This window comes from Carya illinoinensis, chromosome 7 (assembly GCF_018687715.1).
Source record: "Carya illinoinensis cultivar Pawnee chromosome 7, C.illinoinensisPawnee_v1, whole genome shotgun sequence".
NCBI classification, from domain to species: domain Eukaryota; kingdom Viridiplantae; phylum Streptophyta; class Magnoliopsida; order Fagales; family Juglandaceae; genus Carya; species Carya illinoinensis.
This window is the reverse complement of record NC_056758.1, coordinates 33,919,477-33,943,910: the sequence shown is the minus strand read 5'-3', so window position 1 is coordinate 33,943,910 and position 24,434 is coordinate 33,919,477. Positions and strand designations below refer to the sequence as shown.

The 24,434-nt window shown below is 36.9% G+C and overlaps 4 protein-coding genes across 4 annotated transcripts; 3 read left to right on the top strand and 1 right to left on the bottom strand.

Moving 5' to 3' along the window:
• Window positions 1–772: 772 nt before the first annotated feature.
• Window positions 773–5,143, top strand: LOC122317240. Its single transcript, XM_043134216.1, has 7 exons — window positions 773–1,157; window positions 1,894–1,983; window positions 2,101–2,181; window positions 2,395–2,526; window positions 3,580–3,798; window positions 3,888–3,980; window positions 4,678–5,143. Exons 1-7 carry the CDS (start codon window positions 921–923, stop codon window positions 4,837–4,839), a joined length of 1,014 nt encoding a protein of 337 aa, XP_042990150.1. The 5' UTR covers window positions 773–920; the 3' UTR covers window positions 4,840–5,143.
• Window positions 5,144–6,211: 1,068 nt separating this feature from the next.
• LOC122315276 (stemmadenine O-acetyltransferase-like) lies at window positions 6,212–7,927 on the top strand. The gene has a single exon (XM_043131100.1). It carries the CDS (start codon window positions 6,225–6,227, stop codon window positions 7,785–7,787), a length of 1,563 nt encoding a protein of 520 aa, XP_042987034.1. The 5' UTR covers window positions 6,212–6,224; the 3' UTR covers window positions 7,788–7,927.
• A 2,364-nt stretch (window positions 7,928–10,291) lies between these two features.
• Window positions 10,292–11,182, top strand: LOC122316351 (BAHD acyltransferase At5g47980-like). The gene has a single exon (XM_043132879.1). The coding sequence runs from the start codon at window positions 10,292–10,294 to the stop codon at window positions 11,180–11,182; it is 891 nt and encodes a 296-aa protein (XP_042988813.1).
• A 983-nt stretch (window positions 11,183–12,165) lies between these two features.
• Window positions 12,166–23,059, bottom strand: LOC122315448 (pre-rRNA-processing protein TSR1 homolog). Its single transcript, XM_043131338.1, has 21 exons — window positions 22,743–23,059; window positions 22,371–22,447; window positions 22,199–22,276; window positions 21,897–22,028; window positions 21,271–21,321; window positions 21,030–21,170; window positions 20,798–20,920; window positions 20,568–20,645; window positions 20,223–20,315; window positions 20,030–20,152; window positions 17,032–17,115; window positions 16,510–16,608; window positions 16,179–16,376; window positions 15,332–15,407; window positions 14,670–14,773; window positions 14,329–14,588; window positions 14,148–14,234; window positions 13,842–14,072; window positions 13,099–13,177; window positions 12,916–12,979; window positions 12,166–12,732 (listed from the first exon to the last, which is right to left on the bottom strand). Exons 1-21 carry the CDS (start codon window positions 22,831–22,833, stop codon window positions 12,614–12,616), a joined length of 2,388 nt encoding a protein of 795 aa, XP_042987272.1. The 5' UTR covers window positions 22,834–23,059; the 3' UTR covers window positions 12,166–12,613.
• Between the last annotated feature and the right edge of the window lie 1,375 nt (window positions 23,060–24,434).

Sequence of the window (24,434 nt, the reverse complement as noted above, 5' to 3'; positions counted from 1 at the left end):
TGCTACTGTTGTGGTGTCCAGTCAAGTGGCTTGGGCGGTGATCTTGCATGGCCCAAGCTTGTGGCCTGGGTGATTAGCATGTATGGCCAAGTTGACAGTCTGGGTTATGGGGCCGCAAGGTACAAGCTGGAGTTGTGCACTGGTTGGCATGCTTAGTGGGCATGCCACTAGTCTCGCATGCAAGGCACGAGTTAGAGCCGTGCGCTGGATGGCGTGCCTGTGGGAGTATGCCACTAGTCTTGCTTGCAAGGCACGAGTTGGTGCTGTGTGCTGGATGGCGTGCCTGTGAGGGCACGCCACTAGCCTCACTAAGTGGTGTTGGAGTACGCATGTATGCGTGCAGGCGCATGCACAAGCCCGCACACATGGTTTGCATGTAGCCAGTAGCCTCCATAGCTGTCTATTATGTGTTATGGTTTGAGTCAAGATGTGTAAATAAACTAATCATGTAACTGTCCTGACCCTACATGAGTGATGTCGAAGTATGATCCCAAACAAATTTCCTGAGAGTTATGACACGTCGACTCGAGGCAGTGCTAATTCCTTCTTTGTATATAAAGAGAAGAATAAAGTGTAAAAAGAAAAAATCAGGAAAAATAATGGTGACGTGTGAGCATCGGACGGAACACGCTGATCAACAAATCCCGCGGTTCTCGCGAGTCGCGACTCCTCAATCCTAGAAAATATTATATCGTCTACGAAGCACCCTACCTTCTTACGGTGGATCTCCTGGAATTCTCACACGTGCAAACGCAGCAAACCCCTCATCTGGGTAGCGATTCCGCACGAGAAAACCCTGCACTTTCACTCACTTATTCGCTCGCTCTCTCTGCGCTCTTATTAATGGCGACGATACAGGAGAATTAGGGTTTTTTAAGTAAGGAAGAGAACATTAGGAATTCTATTAGATTGCTCAAAAGATGTATTCGTTAACGGTGAAACCCTCCTTTCTACCTCAAGCTGCTGCTTCTTCTTCTTCTCCTCCTCCGTTTCCTGCTTCATATTTCTCGCCTCGTTCCTGGTCTTCAATTTGCTTCCCGATAGGGACTAAGTACAGAGGATGCAGGAGACTCGCTTTGAGGATTCACGCTTATGATTCTTCCAAGAACGACACTTCCAATGCCTCCAGCGACTCCAAGCCCCCCAATGGCTCTGTGGTCTCTCTCTCTCTGTCTCATTAGACGTACATTTGTATATTCGTTAGCCGAGACTCCTTTTTTGGTTGTTCTTTTTTCCGGTATGGAAGATTTCTGTTAATTTTTATGGATTGGATAATGTGGTTATTAGTGAATGATATTTATACAGAAAAAAAGTGAAGAGAGGCATGATGAGAAATTGGTCACAAATGCCTAAACAGGTTTTATTTTCATTGATTAAGGGCTTTGATAATATTTTGTATTTACTTGTATATAATCAAATACACAGCGAATGAAACTAACTTAAATAAGTTACATGATTAACTGAATAAAAGAGGTTGTGGTCTGTAAATATTATGGTAGAGAGTGTCCCTAGAGGTGCTGCGGGATGCTAGCAGTATCTGGACTTGGAACCAGAGAAAAATCTCTCATTTAGTCGCGGGTCCTTCCTTAGTGTTACTAGGCCACCATTGGATGGTTGGTTACACAACTTAGTTCCATTATTACTGGCTTGGGCAAGGTATTTGATGGTACGCCATTTATGGTGGTTAAAAATCATGCTAAATGTGATGCGTAACGGCCTTAGCCATTCAAACGGGAAGTGCTTAACCTTTGGTTTCAAAATGCTGTGCACGAGTTTTATTGGTGTTGTTTGGCAAAACATTACCTACTATGATACTCTTAATTTGGAAACTTTGCACTTGCTTTGCAGCAGTTATGGTTGATTGATTTTGCTACCCTTTTTTGAAATACACAGCCAAAAACCCGGAGAGACATTCTATTGGAGTATGTAAAAAATGTGCAGCCTGAATTTATGGACTTGTTTGTAAAGAGAGCACCCCAGCAGGTACCATCTCCTTCATATGAGCATAATAATGGTGCTGTAGGGTTACTAGGAGGCTGTCGTTTTTCCATGGCCATTTGATATAGTGGAAATGATTTTTTATTCATGCTTACCCTTCAGGTAGTCGATGCAATGCGCCAAACAGTCACAAATATGATTGGAAATCTTCCCCCACAATTTTTTGCGGTTACAGTCACCACTGTAAGTGTAATTACTTTTGATATGTAAACTGCTGCAAAAACTTTGTTGATCTTGTGGGATTGACTCTCTCTGAGAATTACCTTTATAATTTTTAAGCTGGTTTGATTACTTCATTAGTGTTTCTTCACATTCTTATCCCACTTTAGGCATCATACATTTTATGTGAAATTCCTTTATGAGTATTTTCAGTTAGATCACTTGGCTTTCTTTCAGGTTGCTGAAAACCTTGCACAACTAATGTACAGTGTCATGATGACTGGATATATGTTTAAGAATGCACAATACCGGTTGGAACTGCAACAAAGCTTGGAGCAGGTTGCTCTTCCCGAAGTTCAAGACAAAAAGGTAACTTCTTTTCCATACTTTTCCTTGTGTCTTGAATAAACTAATTTCGTAGTGTTGCCACTTTTGAAGAGGAACATTGAAATTGCATGATAATTTGATTGAAAGTTCAGTTATGAAGCCCTTGGATCTTATTTTTGGTTGTAAGCATTCTGTTAATTCTCTACGCAGTGTCCATTAGGTGAAGTTGATGATGTTACATAGTGAGCGGACTACTTTTTCTAAATCATTAACCATGCAAGGAATTTATCTTTTTGAATCTTCTTTTATTGTTATCGTTTTTGTTTTCCATTGTAAGTGAATGTAATTATAAAAGGTGGAAAACTCTCTTATGTGGGTGGCATAATTGTTCTATGTGAAGGTATTGTGTTCTTCCTCTTATATGATATGAGGGAAGTTCTAAGTAAACTCATAAAACTAATTTTCCCAGCTGTTTTTTTCCTCAATGTTTGAAGGGCCTTGCAATTTTTCTCTGTTTATATTCTCTCTTTGTTTGTGAAATACAATAAACTTGCACCCAAAAGAACATGGTTGACATAACATCAGCTTTTCCTTTTTTTGTTTCCCTGCTATAATGAAATGGTTTCTCGGCTGGCTCCCGATTGAACATTGAGCCTGGTTGACCTTGCAGTAGAAATGAGAGTAGGTGTAAACTCTTGTATACCTTGTGTACTTGGGATACGCCTATTCTTATTAATATAATCTGTTACTTATAAAAAAGAATCTTGTAAGAAATGAAGACTGAACTATTCTTACCCAAATCACCACATAGATAAGTGGTTGTGCAGTGTCTTTACATTCTAGTGATTTTCTTGGAGATGCCATTCTCTTATTTGCTTTGCTGAATAGAGTTGTCTCTTTCTTTCATCAGACATGTTATCAAGTCTGTCTATTTCTGCCTGAAATCTTAATGACAGTATTAATTCCATTTTGGGATATCACTATTTTGAGATGCAGCATTCCATATTTGCAAGTAAATGTTTTCTCACGTGTTGATAGAACCTAGCTTCAGCTTTGATTAGCACATTATTTGACACGATCCTATGACCATTACAGGATGTGCCAGATTATGCCCCTGGTACACAGAAGAATTTGTCAGGTGAAGTTATTAGGTGGAATAATATCTCTGGTCCTGAGAGAATTGATGCTTTAAAGTACATAGAATTGCTTGAAGCTGAGATTGAGGAACTGAATCGTCAAGTTGGTAGAAAGTCGGCAAATGGGCATAATGAATTGTTGGAATATCTCAAATCTCTTGAGCCCCAAAATCTGAAGGTAAGAATACCTGCTGCTCCCTTGGATGGTAGTTTATAATGTGTTAATGATCCTCCTTTGAACCTCTTTTTACACTAAAAATTTTGCAGGATTTGACAAGTAGTGCTGGTGAGGATGTTGTCCTCGCGATGAATACATTCATAAAGCGCCTTATGGCTGTTTCGGATCCCAACCAAATGAAGGTTTTCTTTTATATTGAGATCCTTTTTCCTTCTTTACCTCTCTGATTGATTTAATATTTACAACTAGCTCCTACTTTAGCTCTCTGTTTGATACTTTATATTTGATAACATGGTTAAAATTCCAGTCGATCCTTCCTGTAACTAACAAATTTGCGGAACTTCTTATAACTGCTGAAAAGGTTTTCTTGCTTAATAAGACCCTTTTTTTTACTGATCTTGAAATTAGTTAGGGTGTGATATTGTTTAGTTTCAAAGAAGGGATAGTAATCTTTGTATGATAAGTACTTGATTAGAAATTGTAATTGAAAATGCACCCATTTTCTGGTGATATCCATATGAGTTTTCCAATTCCTTTCTAGGACTTTCTTATAAATGCAGTGGTATTAAGCTCTGTGACTCTTACTGCTTATTTGAATCGAACATGTCCATGCTTTATATGCTAAACAACAGTGGGATCTAACTGTGAAGGTAATATATGTCGAAAGTGGTTGGGAACTCTATCCCAATCATGAACTCAGAGCTATTGTAGTGATGACTTTGCTTGTCATATCTTTTGGCTGAATTCAATTTGCTGTAATGATATAAAAATTGCTTGTGTAGATCTTCAACTTATGATATCATAGATTGTGGCCAGGTTCTCTTTGGTATTGTGATTTGGGATATCAATTAACGTTGAACTCTGTGTTAATCATAACAGACAAGTGTGACGGAGACTAGTGCGCCAGAACTTGCCAAGCTTATTTATTGGCTAATGGTGGTTGGGTACAGCATTCGGAACATCGAAGTCCGTTTTGATATGGAGCGAGTGCTTGAGACTCCCCCAAAGCTTGCGGAACTACCTCCTGGAGAAAATATTTAAAGCACCAAGGATCGAATTGCAAAGAACGTTAGTTATGGTGATGCCAGAACAGTTTTCTTTTCACTGGAACTACCATATTTGAAAACTAAGCCGAAATCTCAATCCGTGGATGATCCCCTACTGGTTAGGAAGGGCAAAAAATATTCACTTGCCACGGAGTTGGTTTTCCGAGTAGTTGAAAATTATTGATGACATCAATTGTCGAAACTCAGATATATTTTTAGACTGATCCATGTGTATCTTGCTTCTTTCTGTATTTTGTACCATACATATCATCCTTTACTAATTATTTTTATATTGCTAACGCATAATGCCATTGAAATTAATGAGTTGCATGAAAGCAACTGACTATCATGGTTAGATGAGTCGCAACTTCTTTATGATCAGTCATCAGTTTGCACCCAAATTCTTGTCAACAATGTATTTTAAAAGCACCTCTCAACAATAATTTATTAATTAATTATAGGGTTAAAAAGGAGAGATCAGTATGATACCTACCAAATTTGTTTTGCTGGGTATGGACACTTGACAGACTTTAGAGGAGCAAAAATTCTATGTGCAGTCATTTTTGTGCACTCTTTTATGCACTCCAGTAATATGATTGGTTGGATATTAAAAAAAAATTAATCCAGCCAATCATATCAGTGGAGTGCGCAGAAAGTACGTAAAAGTGATTGTACGTAGAATTGCTCAGAGATGAGAGATCAACATCAATAATTTATAAAGAGGGAATATAAAGAGGGAAGAGTACTTCCTCAATTTGATTATGTTTATTTAATGTGTTTTCCACCTTCTGATTAATATGCCTTTTAAACATTGCATGTGAAACTATCTCAATACCGACACATTGCAATCTCAAACCATAAATGGATTACAATAATGGGGCGTTTGATAAAATTGGTCTTGTTTGGATCCAAAAATTACTTTAACTTATTTTATCTTATCATTATAATTTTTTCAGATTTTTAAATAAAATATGATAAATAATTCAACTTTTTTAAGTTTTAAAATAAAAATAATATTATAATAATATTTTTTCATTTTTCATCTCATTTAAACTCTAACTCACTGTCCAAAAAGAGTTTTGGATTGTGCTAATTCAACGAGACCGTTATTTGTTTGTAATCGAACTGCGCAATGTATTGATTTTGATTATTTTAAATGTAATTTGATGAAAAACGTGTTCGGTGGAAAATGCAATTTCCATTTTTTTTCCCTTAAATGTTCCAATAATCGAAACATTATAAATGTGGTCGCTGGAATCACATGGAAAGCAAGGTAACATTATGAATTATTACGAAATGTTGACCTTTAAAGATTGGAATGGCATTATTATTTTATATTATTTAATATAAAATGCATAGCTTGTCGTTGTGCTAGGACCAATGAGATGTTATCATATGAAACTTCCCGACAACATAATCACATTATACGACGTTATTGATGGGTTCAGCACGACGCCACCTCTAGTCAACAACCTCTTGATCTTTAGATTCTTCCGCTCATTGTTCGTACTGAGCTTCCTAAATCTCCAATTCAAGAAGGAAAGCTGCAAAATGGAGGTTGAAATTGTTTCCAAAACTTGCATTAAACCCTCCTCTCCGACACCCTCTAACCTGAGAATCCACAAGTTGTCCTTCTTGGACCAGTTCAGTCCTTCCTCCTATATTCCCCTAATCCTCTTCTATCCCGTGAATCAAAGCGCAGGCAGCTACGATGTTGCTGATATTGTCTCTCGAAGATCACAACTTCTAAAGCAATCCCTATCAGAAACCTTGACTCGCTTTTACCCATTTGCTGGAAAAATCAAAGACAATCTCTCCCTCGATTGCAATGACGAGGGTGTTTATTATTCAGAAGCCCGTGTGCAGAGTCGTCTTGAGGAATGCCTGCATAAGCCCGATCTCCTGTCTTTCCAAGAACTCATCCTCGAATATACCATTTCGAAAGAGCCCTCTGCAGGGGATCATGTTGTTACGATACAAGTGACGAGCTTTGCATGCGGTGGTGTTGCCATTGGTGTCTATGTTTGCCACGTGATTGCTGATGGAACTACCCTGAGTGTTTTTCTCAAAGATTGGGCCGCCACTGCTAGCAAGGCAGCATGTGAATTAGCTGTATATCCTAAATTTGATATTGCCCCATCAATCTTCGTACAAAACAACGCATACCCTAAAGAAGGAAAAGTGATGGCTTTGTTCGGGCCTTTCTTCAAATCGGGCAAATCTACTTTAAAGAGAATAGTGTTTGATGCTTCGGCCATTACCTCACTTAAGGCCAAAGCAACTAGCTCAAGCTTGCAAAACCCAACAAGAGTTGAGGTTGTGTCCGCAATCCTATGGAAATGCATCATGGCTGCCTTCAGGGCCAAATCCGGTGTTGAGAGGCCAACTTTGATTCTCCACGCGGTGAATTTTCGCCGAAGAGTGAGTTCACCACTGGCACTCACACAATTCTTAGCAGGAAATTTGTTCTGGATAGCAGACGCATCATGCAGTGAAAAGGAGCCGGAGTTACCTCAATTGGTAAGCAAGCTCAGAGAAGCAATCATGAAAATCGATGGTGATTTCGTGAAAAGCATACAAGCTGGTGATGGAGGGTTTCTCACGGCTTGTGAACTTGTGAAAGCAAAGACTAGAGAATTCTCAGATCATGTGGCACGTCCAAATTGCGGAATGGATTTTATTGGGATTTCCAGCTGGTGCAACTTTGGGATCTACGACATTGATTTTGGGTGGGGAAAGCCGAAGTGGGCAAGCTTTGTAGGTTCAACAAGAAGCGATGCAGAGCATGTGTTCCTAAATATGATAAATTTGATGGACACAAGATCGGCAGGTGGAATAGAAGCGTGGGTGCGGTTGGATAAAGAAGATATGGCCATTTTAGGAGAAGACAAAGAACTCCTTTCATTTGCTTCTTTAGATCCTACTCCCATATTTATAAACTAGACAATTAATTATGCATGGTATTTCTCATGGTAATTGTCATGATCATGCCTGATGTGGGATTGATCGTGTTGATCAAATATTCATAAATATGCAAGATTATGTTCAGAGTCATGTTGAAAGACTTTATTAGCTATTATATATACCGTTGATCTCCTTGTTATAGCATAGCATTATGGTAATTATTAACAAACTAAATGACTATACTTTTTTTGCCACCAATGAAGAATAAATGGGCGGCTCATGCTCTAAGATTATAAGGTAGATAGGGAGATAAATACTAAATAGTGCCTGCCCATAATTGAAATAAGCAGCACAAGTGCCTGGCGCGTGACCTTATAATATCTTATGAGCAAGAATCGTTGCTGCTACGTTCCGACCTACATTTTGGAGGTTGAGGGTTATGCCAATCAGGCCACAAGCCTTTGGCGATGATGTTATTACATTAATATAGGCTACATGAGATAAACGGAAAAAGATTATATTAAATAATTTATACCCCTAAACTACTACGCACGAGCACTACTTTTTCCTCATAATTTTCAGTTTGCACTGTGCACTCTAAGCAGTCAGATTTTAGTAATTTTTACCATCAATTAAGATTGTCGCAATTAGGCCTTTTGATTCGGGCACCTTATTTTTCCAATCCAATAGCCCCATAGAAAAATTCAGGTACAATAAGAAGTTTGGGTATTGGGTTTTAATGTTTTTATTTTAATTTATTTTTTATAATTTTTCCTAGCAACTAAATGGAGAAACTCAAAACCAATATTTCCGTGAACAATAACTTCCGTTTTTTGTTTAATGCATTACTCCCGTGGGAAGAGATGACATTTTGGAATAAGTCGAGCATCCATGCACAACAACTCATGAAAATCTTATAAAAAGTACACATTTTAGAAGAAGTCAATCTCATGAAAACCAGCCTAGCGATTCAATGCTCGATGAGTTTAGCTTTTTTCAGGTAGCAATATAGATCATCTAGTACTCCTGGTTAATCTAAGGCTTACAAATAATTCACAACGCTTTGAATGTTTAATATAATATATATATAAACACGGAGCAAATATTAAAAAAAACAAGGGCCTAACATGAATAAATTAATTTTCACCGTAAAGGCCAAGGGGGAGATCCAATAGGAAAGCCAGAAGAAAATGCATAAGCGAAAACGAGCCTGGCCACAGCCATTTTTTTCGTATGATCTTTTTATTTGTATACAAATAAAATGATTTATTAAAAAAAAAAAGTACTACCCGGAAACCCGCATTTTAGATTTTTAAAATTGATTTTAAAGTGCGATTCCGGCTTGAGTCTGATCTGGACCAAATTCTGAAATTTTCAAATCGGAATCGAATGAACAGTAATAATTGCAATTGTATGATCAGGTACAAAGAGTACTAGTACATATGTAATTCAATGGTATTACTATTATAAAGTTGCATACTAATTTGTGTATCAATACTAATTTTTTCATATTTAAAATTTAAATTAACACTGTTTTCAATAAAATCTACTTTTTGACCAATCATATTAGATTGATGTACATATTAATGCACAATTATACTTACAATTAGATTTTTCCTACTTTAAATTGTATTTTCATAAAATAAAATCTGAGTTGATCCATCGAGGATATATATATATATATATATATAGTACGTAGTAATTTATCCCAAAAACGTTGTATTTGAAATGATAGTTGAATGATAATAATAATAATAATTAAAAAATAAACTATTTAAAGTGAACCGAAACACCCAAAATCAAAGCACAGAGGCATAAATTTTGGCTCATGAGTTTGGATCGATTTGTGCAACAATTCCGCGATTGACTGCAGAGATAGAGATCAGCAACCGCTAGCTCTGGGAAATAAATAATTAACAGCTAGCAGAATGATTAATATATATATATATATATATATAAGCTGGATCACATGACCTCAATATTACAAACATTTTAACAAGTAGTACTTAATCTCTGATCATCAGTTTAATTTGTCATGTGCATGACATTTTATTTGGCCTTCGATTCGTGAAAGATGGAGGGGCTAGTAGTACTATTTCTTGATCATGATCAGGAAATTTTAATAACTTTCTAGATGCATGGTGGTGTAAAAATAAAATAAATTGCGTTGATTAATGAAGTGAAGTTTGCAATATTCACATGCTTATGACCTATATATATATAACTATATATTAAAATATTGTAAACTAGATCTGGTTGGGTGATGACCGACAACTTATGATTTCTATGATCATCGTAAATATAAATATTAAAGAAATTAAAGCTATTTCTTAATCATAATTATTCATGTATGAAAATCTCGTGAGACGAGACAAGTAATTAATTAGATATCAATAGTTTATAATAAGTAGATGTAATTATTATTTACGCATTTGAAGGAGGTGATAAAAGTTTATCAAAAGGCTATTTGGCAATTAAATAAACCTAGCTAATGAGAAAAAGGATTTTTTGTGTTGGGTTATAATCAACTTGAAGGAGATCACATGATTGCTGATGGAACTGCCTTTAGTGCCTTTCTTAAAGCTTGGGCTGCCACCACTCTTAAAGTTTCTGAAGCTGTAATATGTCCTAATTTTAATGCCCCAGCAATTTTCATACAAAACGAAGCATACCCCATGGAAGCAACTCTAATGGCTTTGACCATGCCTCTTCTCAGATCCGGTAGGTGTACTGGAAGGAGAATCGTGTTTGATGCGTCAGTCATTGCCTCACTTAAGGCTAAAGCAACTAGCTCAAGCATCCCAACCCCGACAAGAGTTGAGGTAGTCTCATCACTCCTAGTAAAATGCATCATGGCTGCCTTCAAGGCTAAATCTGGTATCGAGAAGGCAACCTTTTATACGCATGCAGTGAATTTGCGTCGAACAGCAGCCCCACCATTCCCAGAATCATCTATGGGAAACTTTATTTGGGTAGCAGGCGTGTTATGCACGGATGATGAGAAGATGGAGTTGGCTTACATGGAGGGGAAGCTCAGAGAAGCAAAAACGAAAATCGATGCTGACTTTGTGAAAGATCTGCAAGGTGATGGAGGGTTTACAAAGCTTTACGAGCATGTAAATGCATTGGGAGGGACACTGTCAAGTGCAGCAAGCCATCGTGGAATGGATTACGTTAGTTTTACAAGTTGGTGTAACTTTGGTCTCTACGATATTGATTTTGGATGGGGAAAGCCGATGTGGGTAAGTTGCATTGACTCAAGTGATGAGAGGGAGCAGGTGTTTCCAAATACGATAATGCTGATGGACACAAGATGTGGCGGTGGAATAGAAGCATGGGTGTGGTTGGACAAAGAAGATATAGCCGTGTTAGAACAAGATAAGGAACTCCTTGCTTTCGCTTCCTTGGATCCTAGTCCCATAAAGATCATCTAAAGACAATGGTATTTCGATCTCATCCAGGATTGGTCGTTGTCCTGCTATGGGGGCGGCTTGATGATGATCATGTCGATTCACAAATAAATGCAAGATAGGTGAATCAGTGATATGTGTGCATCGATTATAAATTTTAAAACTACAAAACATGCACAAGCGTTGTTTTTCGTCGAAAATGACGAATCAAAATTAGTGTATTTGTTGTGAGCTTGTTATTATAGGAAGAATAATTGAATTATGTTATTAACAATAGATTACTTTCTAAAACATTTGTCTTCATGTTCAGAACGACAACCATACCGCGTGTACCAACAGGTTCAACACTTACACAATATACTGCATTATGACATCCATCGTCAACAATCGAATCATGACGATCGAATATAACCACCAAGGGTATGGCTCAATAGTCATTAGTTACTTTCAAGGAGTTTGACATGTATTGAGACCAGCAAAAAGATTATTTTCCCTCGAACCATCTCATTCGCAGGGTTGAGAAACATGTACAGACATATAATATGTGTGTATGTACAATAGCTTTTAATTTTGATACTCTTTGCAGGTAACGACATCGGAAACAGCTTAAACATATATCTAGCTTACATTAATTTTACCAGTTGGTGTAACTCGACCCAATGATATTGAATTTGGATGGGGAAAGCCGATGTAGGAAAGCTGCCTGTCTTCATGTCATCACAAGGAATAGGTGTTCCCCAATGTGATAATGCCGATGGACAGCAGATCCATAGGTGTAATAGAAACATGATCATCAAGCCCATATATTACACTCATTTCAATTTGATATGACATGCCTATAATCCTATTAGCCATTGATTTTTTCTTTTTGAAAAAACGAGAAATCCAAGAGATAGGGTAAAATGCCAAGACAACAACATAATTAGATAACAGATACATGCCACTTGAGAGATACTTGAGAAACTTGCACGACCATATGACAAAAGACAGGAAAGGGTACGGATATCTTGAAACTAAGGGAAAGGTCAATCACGCTTATAAGTTGCCAATCAAAAGCAACAGTTCAACAGGTTGTAAAATTAGCAATATACGAAAAACAATGAACCAACCAAACAAAAGGCAGCAAACACCTCTCTCTCTCTCTCTCTCTCTCTCTCTCTCTCTCTCTCTCTCTCTCTCGCTATATTTTTCTTAGAAGTGACCTTTTCGCTATAAATTTTAAGTTGTCTACTGACTACTACCATATGATATCAAAGAATATATGTTAAAGGTAAAGAAAATAATAATAACACAGAAAGTTGGATAATAAAAAAAAAAAAACCCCACGTCCTCGACAGCATGTAGCTTGCCAAAAAACATAAATTAGTATTGACAATCTGAACCAGAGCTTCATTCCCATCACCAGCTTGGCTTTCCGCAGTCAACCATACAGGATTGAGCCACAGCCAAGGTTGATCAAGTATCAAGAATTGGGAAGCGACGGTCTGGCCACTTGGGATATGCACGCTTATACAAGCTCATGCACACCGTGTCATGTTGCTGAAGGCCACCATTGAAAACACACTTCATAGCCCCTGAAGGGAAGGGAGGAGGAAAAAAAAAAAACGAGAAGAGAATTAGTACAACAGTCTCCTGCACACCATGTCATGCTGCTTATTATGCATGCAGCAGCCTTAACTCTGCAACATATCAACCTTAGTGAGTTTAGGATAGATTCCTTTCTAAAAGATTTTTCTTGTTCAGAATGAGCATCATACCATGTGTACCAAAAGGTTCTTTAATACGCCCACGACGACCACATTTGGTCCACACTTCCACAGGCTGCAATAACGACATCCATCATCAACAATCCAATCATGACAAATGTAGACTGAGACTCCAAAACTTCTACCTCAAAGAAAGAGCTAAAATGATAAATAATTGCAATGAGATTCTTTTACCTTGAACCATCTAACATCCTCAGGGTGATGGAACATATATCTTACAGTAGCTTTTAATTTTGATACTCTTTGTGGGTAACTGCATCAGAAACAGCTTAAGCTTTAAATAAGAATATCTATAAACCATTACATTTGTACCGTGAAATTCACCCAAAATACATTTCATAAACTGCTTTGATAAACCACAAATATTTAGAAGTAAGAAGACAAGATAAAAAGAAACCAGGAAAAATAAAATGCACGGTACAACGTTAGCCATATGCAAAAATTTTAAAAAGTTACAGAATTTATGTGTAAATATAGAGATCAATTTATTGAAAAAAAAAAACACGTCAATCTCTTCACCGTATGTCCACACCAAAATCAGAGTGCACGAGTAATATTAATTGGACTACTAGGGTATTGCATTTGTACTTGTCTCGTGCAAATGTACATCATATTTGATTAATCATGAATCTATTGATAAAGCAGAGTTAGGGTCTGTTTTCTGCACCTTTGCACTTAAGCAGAGTATAGACTAGAAAATAAAAAGAAAAAGAAAAAGAAAAGAAAGTTCAGACTTCAGAGTAATGTTGAAAAAAGGTGGGGGCCATCAATATGAATGTGATAGACGTATTTGTTGTTATTGAACACTCTCTAGAGTCTAGCCAATGTTACCAACATAGATGTACTATAGTTTCCCTGGAAGGGGAAACCTAACAACAAAAGTGCGAGCTCGATAAAGAGCAAAGAATAGATCATACCCAGTTAAAATAATCTTCTTCAGTATTATCCTGTCTGGGTCAATGCTTCTCAAAGAACCAACAGCAGCAACAGAAGGTGTAGAACCAGCTTCTGTGCTCTTCAGGACTATTAAGGGAAGAGAAGGAAATGAAATTGGGGCATAAATAGATGCCAAAGAAAAACGCCCTGCATGAAGAAACCGTTCCATCTTGTGCTTGTCTGAGTTCATGTTGTCAGTAGAAAATATAGGCCTGCACAGCGACGGGAAATGACCTCAAAACTGGCAATCAATATATGCTAGAATGAACAGGATTATAAAACACTACCTGGCAACAAATTGGCGAAAACCAACATGGAAGACAAGTTCCTCTTTGGCTTTAATAGGAGCACTGTATGTGTCATGTTTCTTTATGCTGCAAAACATAGAAGACTCATGAAACCATGACAAAGCAGAGCACTAATCCAGAAACAGAGAAATGATAAAGGAGACAGCTAAATAGAAGATACCTGAAGTGGAGGACAGACATCTTGGACTCATGCTGCAAGAGACCACTTGCTACAACAGGCACTGTCTTTCCTAGCAAGCATAATTTGCAAGCAATAGCATTTGGTATGTCCTTTATATGCAGCCTTACATATGAGCTAGCTGGTACACAGTCATCCCTGTTCCCTTGCTCCATATCTAAAGCATTTGCAAGAACATGTCTTTGTGTTCTTGCAAAATTATCGAATGCAAAAATTCTCGCATATTCTGGAGGTAGAGATTCCTGATTTTATTCAAAAGAACTTTAGGGGAGCTCTTGATATTCAGAGATGATGTAGATTTCAAAGAAGAACAAGAATTTTACTTTTGGGTCCCAGGAAGAGGTCCTAAAGGACTTGAGGCCTCTATACTTTGCGAAGCGTTTTCTAGCAGGAATATCTAATGGTGTATCCACTTCATCAGGATATTCTGAAAGATAACAAATCATTGGGAAAAAAAAAAAAAAAGACATATCAGCAACTAGAACAAGCTAATTTCAAAGGAAGTTTGTTTCAATTATCCAGTACACTAATATCTCATTCACCTTAAGCAAAGTCCACAACCATCCTACGCTAGACAAGTTTATAGGAGTGCACATTAGTCCACTGCTTTGCAATAGTAAGTGACACAGGCCTTAATTATCCCCTAATTTCCTTCTCATCTTTATTTTTGCTTCGTCTTATCTCTTTGTTTCTTCCTTTATTTTATGTTTGTCTAGGGGTTTATTACCTAAACAATGACAATGACAACATGGTTATCCTTTTTCTTTTTTTCTATTTTTTTTTTCCAAAAAGAAAATAATAGAGAGAGAGAAAGGAGGGGGGGGGGGGGGGGGGGGGCGCTGAAGGTAAGTGGGCAAATTCCCTTTCCAAAAGTAATCCAATCACTTAAAGCATTTGCACCCTATTGACTGTACATTCGGTTTGCCATAGAAAGAGAATTGACCACTAATGATTTTAAGGCTTCATGGTCAAGAGAAAGATCTACCCTCATCTTCGGCATGTGCAGTTTTAATCCTTTGAATCTCATCCTCTATCTGTTCTCTTGTCAAGTTCTCGCCATCCTGCATCACAAAAGAGAGCATTTGACAGGTTGAGCACCTTCAATAACTTATTTACTTATTGATAAGTAATTTATTTATTTGATAAGTATTTTCAATAAAGAAATTTATGATTGTTGTAGGGAGTTTTACATTACATAAAGTAATGTGGACTACGATTGTCCACAACAATTTTTTTGATGGGTAACATGGTCCACATCAATACCTCTTGCCTTTTTTTTGTAGATTTGACTAATTCTAGCTACCCTACCCTTAGGCCTTGTTTGGTTACACATATGGGATGAGATGAGATAAGATAAAAGTTAAAAGTTGAATAAAATATTATTAGATTATAATTTTTTTAATATTATTTTTGTTTTAAGATTTGAAAAAATTAAATTGTTTATTATATTTTGTGTGGGAGTTTGGAAAAGTTGAAATGATTAGATGAAATAAGATGGTTTGGTTTGTGTAACTAAACCAGGCCTTAAACTCGGCGTCCCCCTTTATATACCCTGCCAGTGTAGTTGGGTCGTGCCCCTAGAAGGTAGAAATTTATCATAATCATCATAGGAAGGTTTAAACTATATCAAGAAATACCTATTTGTGCTTTATGTGATGGCAAGATTCAATGATTTCATGATTCAGACAGCCCTTTCTCTTATTTAATTTTTGCTGGAGAAGATAGAAAAAATGGTTGACTTAATGCTTTTACGTGGTTAGCTTAATTAGCACAGGCAGTCTACCCTGAAACTCGAATGATGCTGAATACATCTATAGCATGCTAAAACCCACCATCATCATTGAATCAACATCAGTTTCTTCATCAGAGTCCTTCAAGTTCAAGAAGGATCTATCGTCATCAAGGTTTAAATTCTTAGCGCCATCTTGATTGGGAAAGTCACCCTCTTCTTCATCCAATACCATCCCATCATCGGCTTCATCATTGCTATATGAATCTTCTTCATCTTCTTCATCAACAATCCAAGCAGCCTGCAATATATAATAAAGCCTGTTTATCACAATCATGTGAGGTACATACCTAGCAAATGAAGATGTTATAAACATAGGAGAATGAAAAGACAAGCTTTAAGATATATTGACATTAACAGTATTGAATGCATACCTGGTATTCTGAAGTGCCTGGAGGAAGAGCCCTCTTTCTCAACCTTTTTTGTCTTTGATTTCTATCAGCCTCAGTCATTTCTGCCTCTGTTGGCCATGTCTGACAGACAAGAACCATGTTATCAATCGAGATCATACCAAGGAAGTTTCATCATCAAATAAGGGAAACTAAGCACAACTGAATATCATCCTTTAAGAGGAAGAGGGATGAAGGAACACACACTCATCAAGACACAAAACCTTCAGGAACTCAGCACTGCCACTATTATTTTCAATCTAAAAGCTGAAAGCTAAAATATAATAAAGCACCTAAGAACAAACGTAGAACTTAAAACTCAATCTCATATATATGTATAGGGTTACATTGAAACAATAGGCTTGACAACAAAGCTGATAATAATGGTGTAATGTAAAAATCGATCAAACACCAAGTACAAAACATCGTTTATCAGGTGCTGACTTACAAGGTTACTAGGTGTGATTATAATCGACAGAGCAATGGTTTGATATTTATGGAATTTACCTGCTCTCCAGCAAGAGGATCGGGAACATTTTCGACAAGTAAAGGCTCTTGCTTTAAGGGATCGGAAGCCAATGAGCGAATTACCTGAAATAGCTCGAATAGAATAAAAACAAAATGGGCATATCAGACAGATAAAAATGTTAATTAATGCCAAACGTGAGTGCTAGTTGTCAACAAATAAATATATTATATGAATGATTGACAAAGAAAATACATTACATTAATCACCATTGCAGTTGTAGGACATTCAAAATAAAGGACAAACATGCACAACTTATTGCATCTCACATTTCCTAATTGCAGTAATTGCATGACAAGAAACTACATGTACAACATTTTTTGATAACTAATAATTTTATTGAAGAAATAGGCATAAGCCCAAGTACACAGGAAGTATACAAAGGATAAACCTACAACTTCCTGAAAACAAAAAAGAAAAAACCAAAAACTAAAACAGATTCAGGAAATTATCCACCATTACATAAACTTTCGCCCAATAACCCAAAGTACCCATGAAAAAAACCCTAAGATCTTCCAAAGTACGTTCTTTATCATCAAAACATCTCCTATTTCTTTCTATCCACAAACACCACATGAGACAAGGAGGAATCATCTTCCAAACAGACGCTGCCTTCTTACAGCCCTTCAAACCCTTCCATCCTACCATTAAATCCACCACATCCTTGGGCATCACCCAATGCAAACCTGTCCAACTCAGAACCTCATCCCACAAGAATCTAGACACTTCACAGTGAAGGAAAAGATGATTTACAGATTCTCCATCCTTTTTGCACATAACACAACAATCAGAAATAAACAGTCCTCTCCTTCTAAGATTATCATTTGTCAAAACTTTGCCCAAAGAAGCCACCCAACAGAAAAAAGCAACCTTGGGAGGAACTTTCACCTTCCAAATACTTTTCCATGGGAAAACGCAACTACCATGACTTGACATAACTCTATAGTAAGAAGAAACTGAAAACTTAGCATTTCCAGCAGAAGACCATGCCATACCATCCTCCCTTTCAGTTACCAGCTTTATACTGTAAAGTTTAACCAACAAAGCCTGAACTTCATCCGCTTCCCAATCATTAATATCCCTTTTGAAAATAACATTCCAAACAACCTTATTATTGCTTACACAGTATGAATCAAAAACAGCAGCATTTTGATCCCTTGCAATTCTGAACAAGGCAGGAAATTCCAGCTTGAGAGCAGCATCCCCACACCACAAATCATGCCAAAAAAGGACTCTTTTAACATTTCCAACCTTCAATCTAAAATTACTAGAGAAAAAATCCCATCCTTTTCTAATAAATTTCCATAAACTCACCCCATATGCTCCACTAGAGGCTTTTGAACACCAACCTCCCTTCAAACTTCCATACTTTACATCTATCACATTTTTCCATAGGGCTTCACTTTCCAAATGATATCTCCAAAGCCATTTGCCAAGTAAAGCTTTATTCAAGACCTTCAAATCTTTAATCCCCAAGCCACCACCATCCAAAGGTTGACAAACTTTCTTCCAACTAAGCAAATGAAACTTCTTTTCCTCACCAACACCACCCCATAAAAAATTCCGAAATAAACTCCCAATTCTCTTTTCAACCCTTGCAGGAAGAGGAAAAAGAGGAAGGAAATACGTAGGCAGGTTAGACAAAGAACTTTTAATAAGAGATAATCTTCCCCCCTTAGACAAATAAATCCTCTTCCAACCCGCTAACCTCCTTTCAATTTTTTCAATCACCCCATCCCAAATGTCCACAGCTTTAAAAGAAGCCCCCAAAAGTTACAAAGTTAAAACAACATAGCATCCCTTCTGTTTCGGCTTCCTCAATATGGGATACTTAGAGCTATTTAAATTTGATTTTGTATCACATTTCTTTTGCCCAATGCATTACCAAGCTATAATCAACTTCCCAGCTGTATAGCAGTCTCTTAAAAACTGGTATCATGAAATGAAGCATATAATATAGTCTATGTATGATTGAAACGAAAAGACAACACCAGTATTCTGATGCTGACTCTGATTGAAAAGTAGAGTGAGTATTAAGAAAGACGTGATAATTTAAAAAATAACCCATCCAACAGAGGCAGCATTGAGAAAGAAAAACAGATCTACTTCTCAAATAAGCCCGAGACTCAATTAAAAAAGCAACATCAACACCATGATTTAGCTACAACAGTCAAATTGTAGAACTCAATGCTCCCTATATTTAATTCAATCTTATGTATTATAAATGAACTAGAAAAAGAAATAATTGTGACCATTGGTGAACAGAAAATAAAATCCAATTTATTTTGGGATAAGCATTAATAATAACTCTAATTTCATATCAAAAATTCTAGATAAAAGCTTCAAAATCTATCTCTTGATCCTTCGTCCGTGCTGTCTTCCCACCCATATGACAATTATCACGTGCAAACTTATCGAAAAAATGATAACATCATTACGCACAATACCCTGCAAACGATCAAACTTTGGGGATACTTGAGGAATGAGATGAGATAAGAAATTTGAGAATAGTGGTGAAATGGTTTTTGAATAGTAGTAAAATAGTTTGAATTATGATGTTTTACAGGGTTTCGGAAAATGAGAGAAAAAGTTAAATAAAAATATTATAAAGTTAAAATATTGTTAGAATATAATTTTTTAATATTAGATTTGTTTTGGGATCTCCAAAAGTTGAATTGTTTTTTGTATTTTGTTTGAAAGTTTGGGAAAGTTGTAATGATTAGTTTGAAAAAGTTGTAATGATTAGTTTGAAAGTATTTGTGTTTGAGTGATGTTCGGGAAGGAAATGAGATAGAATGAGATGAAAAACATTACCAAACATCTCCTTAGTCTCTTTCTCCATCCCTACACCCTCCTTATCTCTAGTATTGTAGTAGTAATAATGCATAACATAGACCCTCCAGTGACTAAGAAGATAAATCATGCTCAATTTAAAAAAATTATCCTTTTCTGCTTATGTCCAAAGTAAAATTGCAATACCTCTGTATCATGCACTTCGTCTGAGTCCATGATGTCCCGCTCTTTTCTTGGATTTAGAGGAAATGGATCCTTAAGAATTTCGATTTTACTCAATTGGTAATCCCCCGCACCAGAAATATGAACCTGAGGTGAACGGAAATAAGACGACCGCCTAAAGAAGGAACCAGACGTAAGCAAATGGTTGAACTAATACCAGCTGATTCACAGAGAGGCTATGACCACGCAGGTAGCCGGTGATGATAAGAGTGCATTTCTCCATATTGCAATCATCAACCACCATATCAACCTACAATGCATCAACAAACACAAGAATCAATCATAAAAGAATGTACAGCAAGATATGAATCAAAGAACATAAATCTTTCTTCTAACTTCTTATTTGTCTTTCCTTTTTGATTGATGTGTGGTTACTCCTCACCAACAAACAAATACTAAACCATGTAAGTCTTAAGACAACTTTAGCCTTTGTTGGTCCATATTGATGCTACCACTAACTGAAATAAAAACTCAGTAAAACCATGTAGAAATAAATGGGCACCATTTGAGCCATGATGTAAGGTCGTTGATTTCGCCAATGAGGGGCCATCAGCCTCTGCTCCTTGAAAAGCCACATAAACTGCAAAATAACACAACAGAGACAAGTTACAGATCAAGGGAAACAGTATGACAGAAATTGTGTGAAACATATTTTGATGCCATCTATTTCTTGTATTATTAGAACATTGGCACCAATAACGGAAGCTCTAGGTAAATAATCTAGACAGCTACCTTGTGCAACTCATCCTTTGTATCTGCAGGGTAGAACTTACAGTCCTCAGGAAACTCTGAAGCAAGACTAGCCATACACATCTTCTTTGAATCATGTCTCCTTTTCAGCTCAGAAGGCAAGTCCTATGGGACAAAAAGCATAACCATTATTTTTTTACATCAACTCATGGGGAAAATAATTTTTATTTACAAAATTTTCAACAACATTCAAAGAACATTGACAAAAACATACACGAATTAAGACAACGGTGCTTGGAAAACCAAGAGATCTAAACACAGAGAGGCACTGATTTCCAAATGAATCAATATAGCAAGAGCTGCTTTCTTCACATGAAGAGCTCGCTGAGGCCACAAATGCAATCAGATCAGCTACCTATCATTCAAACAGGATCAATGAATTAAAGAACAAATAAATGAAACTAGGGCACCAAAAAACCATAAAAGTACGAAAAACATTCGGGCACTGAACATACCTTAGCCATTTCCATACATGATAGCAAATCCCCATGAGGTGCTTTCAATACCTAGGATATATTACTTCGGTTAGATATTCTCAAATTTAAACTTCATACAGGTACGGCAGTCATCCTTTAACCTTTAACAGAAAATAATCAGGTCAACATTAAGTGGCACAAATTATCATCCTTCCAAAGGTCATAAGACGATATAACCACAGTCCATAGTGTTAATTCTTGATCGTGAAATACCTTGGTCTCAAGAGGAAACCATTAAATTTAAATTAAATGCATGAAAAAATTGTGCATAACTCCAAATATTATTACATGCATACAGCATCTGGGTAAAACTATATATCCAATCTACAATATAAACATCAAAACATTTTGGCAACAAACATTATTTCTACTTAGATCTAATTAATATTTGCAATTAAAGACAATGCAACCAAAAGCTCTAGAACAAATCAAAGGGATCGAATTTAAGAAACTAAGAAAATTTGAATCTTTTTCTTGAAACAATAAACAACGCATAATACGTGAAAAAGTTAACCAACTAATGGGAGCGGAAAAACAAATCTTTTTCAACACCTATCAACGAAAAGCAGCCTTCTTCCAACATTTTCGTGTACAAAATTTCTTACTGTTGTTCTCAGCTTATACTCAGAAGAAGCAACTGTTGATGATCCAGCTCCAGGACCATCTTGAGATAATAATGACAGAAGATCCCCAGCAAGAGAGTCTACATTGGCAGATGCGGAGAGCCCAAAAAGGACCTGTAATTGAGATTAACTTAGAATGGTGAAATAACTGAGAGCAGAACATCCTAAAAATGCAACACAGCGCACAAAAATGAGAGGTTAATAAAATTGAACACAAGAACGCTCTAAGTCATGTATTACACCTATTAAAGCTTTAAAGTATCATGCAAATAAAAAACACTCACGATAACGCGGGGAGGGCTAGTGTTACCACTGGTTGCCCTTTTCTCTTTCAAGAGGGCAGCCCGCTTCTGCTCTCGTACCTGCAAAAGCGCATAAAATCTATAAACTATGGAGAGAGAGAGAGAGAGAGAGAGAGAGAGAGAGAGAGAGAGGAAAAATCAAAAGACCAGCTACCATTTTATTATGTTGAAGTCGACTAGCCCTAGCTCCCTTGGTAACATTTCTCTCTGCTTTTGAAATCCTGCTCTTATCTAAATGAACAATAATTTATGTCAAATTTAAAAAAGCCGACAATGGTAGGAAACAGAAGCATGAATCGATCGAGTACTGAGAAAATTTAAGCAATCAACGGTGTTACGTTGGGTTAGCAAGAAAATTACAGAGAGGACATGTGTAAAAAACCGGAAAACGAAAATTTCCTCTCATGTGTGTGTCTTCCATATATAACAATACAAATTTCTTGCTCCCTCTTTCTAGGTTTCCGATCAACCAAACGGAGAGCAAAAGCGAAACGGATTAAACATAAGTTTAAAAAAGAAGACAGACCTTGGGAAGAGGTTTTGTGAAGGTTCCGAGAAGACTTGGAGGAGAAGCGGGACTTGTGGGCCTTGTTGACTTGAGCTCTGGATCCTCCCATGACAACCGCAAGAATCGCAACTCGCCTACCTCGCACGTAGAGAAACCCTAGCTATTCCCTCGAGAAAGAGAAAAATCACCCTTAAGTTGCCATTACAGAGAGCAAAATAGGCGGCAAGGGTTTTAGAGAGGTATATAATGTTTGCTTAACTTCGGCTCAGAAATCAGGTGGATCCATGACTACAGAGTAGCCGTGTAACCAACCCCAGAACACAGTTACCACTTACCAGTAGGACTCGAACACTGTAGTCGAAATCCCGGGTCATATTTTTTGGGGTTAAAAGGCAGCAGACAGAAAAAGTCAAAAATAAAATAAAATAGAGATTAGCTCATCAAGTAATGTTAATATTTAAGTGTTTTATTTCATATTTATTAATATTCATTGAAAGTTCTAGTCATTGGTAGATTAGACTGAGTTTTTAGGAATTTGTTATTTGATTTGTAGTTGAGAAAGTGCCGTAATTGTGATGCTATTTTATAAGAGTCGTGGTTAGTGTGTTCTGATGTAAAGCCTATTTATAGGCCTTTATTTTTATCAATTAAAATTAGACAAAGCTTTCATTTTCAACAAGTCTCTATTATTTTTTCCTCACTTTGTACTAGTGTTCTTTTTGCTTTTTCTCTACTATGTATTAGTGGTACCAAAGCAGGTTTCGGGGAGAAAAAAAGTGAACCTGATGGCTTCCAACAGTTTTGTACAACCAGCCAATCCACGCTTTGATGGTCACTATGATCATTGGAGCATGCTCATGGAGAACTTCTTGAGGTCCAAAGAATATTGGACAGTTGTTGTTTCTGGAGTAGCAGAACCAACGGAAGGTGTTGTGTTGACGGATGCCTAGAAAACAGAGTTGGAATGGAGAAAGCTAAAAGATTTGAAGGCAAAAAATTACCTTTTTCAAGCAATTAATCGTCCCATCTTGGAAACAATTCTTAGCAAAGAAACTTATAAAGATATTTGGGATTCCATGAAGAAAAAATATCAAGGCTCTGCTAGAGTGAAGCGTGCACAACTTCAAGCTTTGAGAAGAGATTTTGAGACTCTACAAATGAAGGATGGGGAATCTGTTACCAGCTACTGTGCCAGGACTATGGAGATGAGCAACAAAATGCGACTTCATGGTGAGAAGATGGAAGATGTCACCATTGTGGAGAAAATATTGCGTTCCCTGACACCAAATGTTGATTATGTCATGTGTTCAATTGAAGAATCGAAAGACAGATGCATTCTCTCTTGATGAACTGCAAAGCTCCTTGTTGGTCCATGAATAGAAGATGAACCGAAGTTCAACTTCAGAGGAGCAAGCTTTGAAGGCTTCTACCTCTACTCATTTCTCAAACTCTAGATGAAGGGGTAGAGGTAGAGGTAAAGGAAGGGGAGCTCAGAGCAATAGAGATGGCAGCATGTATTTCAAAGCCAATGATGATCAATTTTCAGGCAAAGGCAGAGGACGAGATCAACATTTTGACAAATCCAAGGTAGAGTGCTTTAGATGTCATAAATTTGGTCATTATCGTTCTGAATGTTATACTAAGTTGCCTAATGACAAAGAAAAGGAAGAGCAATCAAATTTTGCCAAAAAGAAGGAAGTAGAAACTTTG